The sequence below is a fragment of the Akebia trifoliata genome, chromosome 15, assembly GCF_017979445.1.
Source record: "Akebia trifoliata isolate Shusen 1 chromosome 15, ASM1797944v1, whole genome shotgun sequence".
Lineage (NCBI taxonomy): Eukaryota > Viridiplantae > Streptophyta > Magnoliopsida > Ranunculales > Lardizabalaceae > Akebia > Akebia trifoliata.
Window position 1 is genome coordinate 2293157 of NC_141389.1, and position 6893 is coordinate 2300049.

General features: G+C 33.2%; 1 protein-coding gene across 2 annotated transcripts; it reads right to left on the reverse strand.

The window, feature by feature from the left end:
• Nucleotides 1-2814: 2814 nt before the first annotated feature.
• Nucleotides 2815-6893, reverse strand: LOC147383875 (guanylate kinase 2-like). 2 transcript variants are annotated; one of them, XM_086426026.1, is made up of 11 exons: nucleotides 6680-6893; nucleotides 6183-6220; nucleotides 5919-6026; nucleotides 5713-5789; nucleotides 5497-5626; nucleotides 4959-5321; nucleotides 4289-4410; nucleotides 4059-4194; nucleotides 3925-3973; nucleotides 3345-3450; nucleotides 2815-3237 (listed from the first exon to the last, which is right to left on the reverse strand). In XM_086426026.1, the coding sequence occupies exons 2-11, from the start codon at nucleotides 6183-6185 to the stop codon at nucleotides 3129-3131; spliced, it is 1203 nt and encodes a 400-aa protein (XP_086282152.1). In that variant the 5' UTR covers nucleotides 6186-6220; nucleotides 6680-6893; the 3' UTR covers nucleotides 2815-3128. The 2 variants fall into 2 exon arrangements, with proteins under 2 accessions (XP_086282152.1, XP_086282153.1); XM_086426027.1 differs by having other exon boundaries at nucleotides 6559-6893.

Sequence of the window (6893 nt, forward strand, 5' to 3'; positions counted from 1 at the left end):
TTTGTTTGTTTGTGTATTTGCTTTTAATATGATGTACTCTCAGAGATCTTAATGACATGCCATCACCACCCTCATAGAAGGGCCATTAGTTGATGGGTCATACAATGGAAATGCATGATCGGATGATAGCAACGATTATGTTTTAGGCAAAGGATGATCATGATCATTTGAGATCAAACTGATTTGATTTGTCGAGGGGTATCTCTTCTTTGATTTTTGTCTAAATCAAATTAATGGTCGTTGAAAAGAAGGATGGATTATTTACAGTTATTTATTGATTTTTATTGTATTTGATGTATGAGTCTATATGGAGTGGTCTCATTTCACACTTTTATGACGTGTAAGTGTGCACATCTATGGTTCTAACACACTTCGAGGTCAGAAAAGTACGAAATGATGAAAATATCAGGGTACCTATCGGTTTTGATTCTCAAGAGTCGAATGAGAAAAAAAGTAATTCAAATCATTATAAATAAAAAAAAAAAAAATTTCTTTCAAAATATCAACATCAAAATTGTTGACTTAGTTATAATTTGTTATATTTAATATACAAATTAATTATTTTTTTAAAAAAATAAAAATTTATCTTTGTTAAAAGTAATAATTTTTTAGAAGAGTAACTCATTTTAAGTTTCGATAACTAATTTATATGAAAAATTGAAGAATTTTATATAACATATATTTATTTGTAAAATAAAAAATACCTTAAATCATCTATAATATAGAAAGAAATGACAAAATAAATCAATTTCAAGAATCCAGATGTATCCATTGAATAGAATCTAATAATTTTAGTTTCTATCAATTCTAATAAAAAGGAATCTGAAATTGGGGTATTCAGTTTCGGTTAAATGGGTATCCATTCACACCCCTTAGTAGTCGGTGTGTTTTTTTTATTATTATTAATCTTTGATTGGTTCCTATTCTTTCATGCTTTGAAGTGTCCTCACTCCTATGTGTCTGTGGTTTTGGTCCAATAGACAGTCTCAGCAACTAATTAGCTGAAACACTGAAGAAAGTACTGAAAGTGAACCTTGCAGCATAGCCAGTCACAGAGAGTTTCTAAAGAGTCTTGTTCACAATGGGACCACTCAAACCCCTATAAGAGAAAAAAAAAAAAAAGTGAGTTTCTGTAATCCCCTACTTGCACACCCACTTGCACACACACACACATGTGGGCCCATCTCTGAACCTTAGCAAGAAATAAGAGTGTGTCAACTTGCAGTTAGGTCAGTTTCTTTGTACAACTTGACACGGAAAGCCAGCAACAAAGTGGTTGGATACAGAGTTTGGTTTGTGTGGAAAAAAAATAGATAAATATATGGCCCCACAACTCCCCTAAATATCAAAGCTAAGCTTACTTTTGCCGACCAATCAATGGTCCCACCATACCAAAGGCTGTGATCTCATCATATTAAATGACGAATGGGGAGATGTAGGACCCACATGTGATTGTTTTTTAGTTCTTATTTTAAATCTCCAAATCAACTTTATCCTTCATTATACCTTAAAATCTTAAAAAAATAATAATAATAAATAAATAAATACTAGAATTCTTGTTTTTTATAATCTTAGTGGTTAGAATTTGAAATAGAAAGTCAATAGTTGAGCTTTCTTAACTTTGTCTCTTGGCATTAATGTCATTATTTTTAGTTTTGGATTAGGTCTTTAAGGATATAAAATTTTAAAATCTAGACTCAAACCATAGTCTTGGTCAAAAGAAAAATGGGATTATTTAAAACAATTCCAACTGGTCTTGATCAAGATATTTTCAAGTGGTATGAAATTTTCAACCATGAATCATGCCCATGGTACCCAATATAGCAAGACTTTTCGATTTTGACCCAATAAATCCTTCGCCAACCATCACCAAATTTTATACATTAAATATTTACCCTAATACAGACAAGAGTTGTGATAATCTGACACCCCCATCAAAGAATCATAGATCATTTGCCTCGGGATACATAAGAAAAATATTTATGATTCTACGTATCTTGATTCAAATGATCTATGGTTCTATGATGGGAGCGTATGTTAGAATATGGTTTTTAAACTTGTTTGAGACCGAGACGTATAACTCGGTATCAGAACTGAACGAGACAATCATTTTTTGACCGAGATTTACGAGTCACAATTCAATCTATTGATTTGTCTCACGAGACATCTCAAATGTATCGAAAAACTCATCCGAGATAACTCGGTATCTGAGCTGAACAAGACAAGACGAAATACCGAGTTTAAAAACCATGATTAGAAGGGGGTGTCAGAAAATCATTAATAGATATAGGCCGAGAAGAAACATACATACAATATTTTGTTCTAGTTGGTATTGACTAATGTATTCTAAGACGACACGAAACTCTTAAATTAGGAGAAATATCATTTGGGTTCGACCAAAAAAATAATAATGCGTCATTAACGAATTATAATCGTATAGTCAACTTCTTTACTATTATATAATGAGAGAAGGATGAGCATTGTTTACCAAAATCCACATTTAATTAATTTATTTTTTAGTCACAAAAGTTTCTTTGTCTATTTAAATTAAAATGACATAGTATCTTAAACCTAACAAAATGTCCTTATATCTAGATTTTTTTTAATAAACAAGAGAGATTGTTTATATTATAAAATGCCATCTTTTTCAACAATTCATGAACAAAACCTAAAGAATTCAAATAAATTTTTTAAATAATAATAATAAATATATAAATAAACACCTTGAATCATCGGAGAACTTTGAATTACGCCGTTATATTTATATATTTCATCAAACACTTCATATTTATTCTACTAAGGAAACACATTGAATATCATTTGAAAATGAGTAATTTAGATAGAACAACAATAGAATCCTCTCACATAAATGGTACTTCAAGGCTGAGAAAAGAAGCCAAATTTATTCCTGTTCTCAGCAACAAATGACAAAAATGAATGCGAGGGAAACTCAAATCAATCCATCAACAACAACGAACGATACAAATAGGAGATCGATAGGACCGTAACTTAATGATCTTGGAGTATTATAAGAATAGCTAATAGCTTTATATCAATCCCATCTTTTTTTTCAAGTTAAACCAAAATTGAGACCCCACATAATTAGAAGTAATTAGTTGATGATGAAGTCAATAAGCCATCTTCGGACCCTCAACAAATGGGTCGATCGCATAAATGTTCAATCCTCTTGACCGCCCCGGAGCCCCTCCTTTAAGTGAAGATACATCGAGCACAAACCTATTAATTTCAAATATATTTAAAAAAAAAAAAAATGCAAATTTGTAAACATTTTGTTGTCGGGTGTGTTCTTGTCGATAATTTATATTTGGTAAGAAGGGACTCACAATTTATTTGATGTTTTCCCAAGTTCAGCAGTTCCACAATGTATCAGGACCTTTTGATCCACTTCAGATATGGAATGGCTCATCGGGAATTCAACGTTCTTCGGAGCTGTATAACATTAACAAGATTCAAATGCCGGGAGAAGAGGGCACATAATAGAAACCAAGGAAGAAAAAAAAAAAAAAAGAGAAAAGCAAGAGCTGTTTTGGCACCTCAACTTTTACTTATTACACCCCAATTAAAAATAACGAAAATAAGTGAATGGTTTATAATAAGTAAAGAAATTAGGGTGCCAACAGAAACTCTATCGTTTTTTTTTTTTTGTGTGGCTAGATTTCTATTTTTTGGGTTTAGGATTTTATGTGAGCTTAATCATAATTGTAAACAACTACTGAAATTGTTTGAACATGTTATAATGTTTTGTAATGTTGAGATAATAGTTTGAAGAGTATGTTTTAATCTTTAATTGTGGTGTGATAAATAATTTAAGAAATTTGGTTGTAAAAAGTAAAAGTCATGGTGCCAATAGCAGCTCTCTACAAACAACCTCATTAGAACTTAAGCACAGAAGGGGCTACTTACATGATTGATAGGTGTTCGACTCCGTGTTTCCATCTAGATCCAAGAGTTTCTACATTGAAGAAATTGTTACATAAGGTTTGGATTTCTGATTTTGGGATAAAAGATGGATGTTAAGTGAGGAAGTAGAAGCACACCTTAAGATGCTCGTAGCACGCATTGAGGTCATCGTTTATCAATATATGATCAAAGAGACCCGAAGATTTTCCTTCCTCAAGCTCAGCTCTTGCATTACGCAATCGCTTTTGGACCTGTTCCTCGGTTTCTGTTCCCCTATTCACACAAACAAAGATTTTATTTACATAGGTTTTAAAATGAGGATTATAGAGTGTTAGAAAGCCTCCAAAGCTTCCAATTTCAAACTCACCGTGCACGTAGACGCTTCTCAAGCTCCTCATACGAGGGTGGGCAGACAAAGATGAAAATCGCTTCAAGAGTACTAGCACGCACGGACCTCGCACCTTGGACATCTATGTCGAGAATGCATCTCTACAATTCAAATCAAATTCAATGAGATATAAACCAATTCATTGTTTCATATATATACTGAAAGGAACTCTAATTGATGAAAATGTTGTGTATATTTTCGACCACTCTTGGGGTGTGTCATACCCCAATTAAGCCCCATGGCTCTCTTATATTCATAGTTCTCACCCTCTTCAACAGATCGGTCTTTTGGAGTAGTATCGGTTAACATGGTGTCAAAGCACTAGGTTCGTCTAGGTCTCTTTCCACCCTTATGGGTGAGGGGGAGTGTTGAGTGTATATTTTCCTCCACTCTCGGGTGTGTCATACCCCCAGTTAAACACCGTGACCCTCTTACATTCATAGGTCTCCCCCTCTCCAATAGATCGATCTTTTGGAGTAGTTGGTTGGTTAAAAGAAAGCAAAGAACCCTCTATTCTAGTGATGTAGATGCCAAGATGTGGCACATTAAATTCCAACTAAAAGTTCTTGTTCAAGATCCACACAACAACAATAAAGTTCGGATATTTTCACAAGTTGGGAAGAGACATACATGATACACAACGATTTACCTTTCCTGCATCGGTAACAATCTCGACCGCTTCAATACTCGTTCCATAAAGATTTCCATGAACCGATGCAGATTCAAGAAATTTCCCCCCTCGTATGTCCCTCTCCATTACATTTCGTTCGGTAAAGTGGTAATGAACTCCATCCTTCTCCTTTTCTCTTGGAGCTCGGGTTGTGTGGCTAACGGAGAACCCACACATGGATGGAAATTCATTCATGAGTTTCGATATTAATGTTCCCTTTCCCACACCAGAAGGACCACTAATAACGATTGGCTTAGGACCATCGCCTTTAACGCCCTTACTCCACGCAACTACTTCAGTTTCTAGATTCTTCTTCTGCTCTCTAACAAATGGGGTGTCCACCTATCAATAATAAAACAAGATATCAAGCAATTTTAGTTATGGATCACAAAAATTTGATGTCCTTATCGTTCAAGCAACAAAATTTGCATACTTACAAAAGGAAAGACGAATGCAACGGAAAATACAACACAATTAGTTCACAAAATAGATTTTTTAAAAGGCCATGGATGCCAACCTCAAGAAACCAAATGCAATCATCTGGTGCTGATTCCCTCTTGAGAATCAAGATTCGATCTTTATTTAGAAGCACAGCCGAGTGACCCTTGTTTGGGGTGGGTTTTGTACCCAATATAGTAGGAACTCCCCTGCAAATTCTACCATATATCAATGATCCAAATTCCATCTTTGAGACCAAATGCCACAAACGCAAGAGATTAAAACTTAAACTTACCATTTGCCTGTTGATTTGTCAAAAATTCGAATGTTATTCGATACGATTCCTCCATCATCAGATTCACCAATCACATACTGATAAAACAATATGGGTACCTCTTAAATATGGAGATTTTATCAAGAAAAAAATTAGAAAAATAAAAATAAAAATAAAATACACGGAGAAGGTCGAAAAATCAAATTAGTCTTATAGGATTTGCTTACAATTTTTTCGCCAAGAATGGTAGCTGTTTGGTAACCTCTGGATTCCAAATCAATCCCAACTGGAAAAATCTCTTTCAGGTCATCAAGAAATTCCTCCTGAGCTTCACCCTGATTAAGAACAATAAAATAAATAAATAAATCAACAAGTACAACAAAAAAATTAAAATATTTTGCTGTCCAATATTATTTTTTTAATCTGTTTCTCCTAAATGGGTATTTAGAGAATTAACCAAATGTAATATAAAAAAAAAAACAAAATCACACCATGGAGAAATCTCAGTCACTGAATCAAAAGCTTTGCTCTGAAAAAGAAGATACAAAGAGAAATAACATTGGATCAGAAACATAAATAAATAACAATTCAACTAATTAATGAAAAAGAGACAAAACCCATAAATAACAACCCCATCTCACAAAACCCAGATGCCCATTTCTCAAAATAGAGATCAAATCAACAACAAAAAATAAATAAAAAGGAAAAAAATTGGATTTTTTAAAGAAAATAAAGAAACCCATATTGTAAATATATCTCTTTTTCAAGCTGAACAAAACCCATGTCTGAAATCTAATGAGATTGACCACAAAAAAAAATACAAAATAAAGGAGAAAAAAAAAAGAGGGAGAGAGAATTAAAACCCACCTCGATCTTGTTGAGAGATCTTTGGATCTAATGAGTTTTTTTTATAGCTAAAATCAATAAATGGTTGTCCAAAACAAAACCCAACAAAAAAAATATGATCAAATCGAGACCCAACTAGTACCTGGTGTTTAGGAATTTCGCAAAAAAAAAAAATAGTAACTTTTCCTTCGAGGTAGCTTTGACCCACTCAAAACTCGGAAAAAAATAAAGATTTTTTTTTTTTTTTTCAAGATTGGTGAGAGAAGCTTTGAATGAATTTGAAAATAACAAATGAGAAGAGCAATAATAGAAAAAGAGAGGAACTTTGGCGAAGAAAAAAGAATGGATTCATTCGA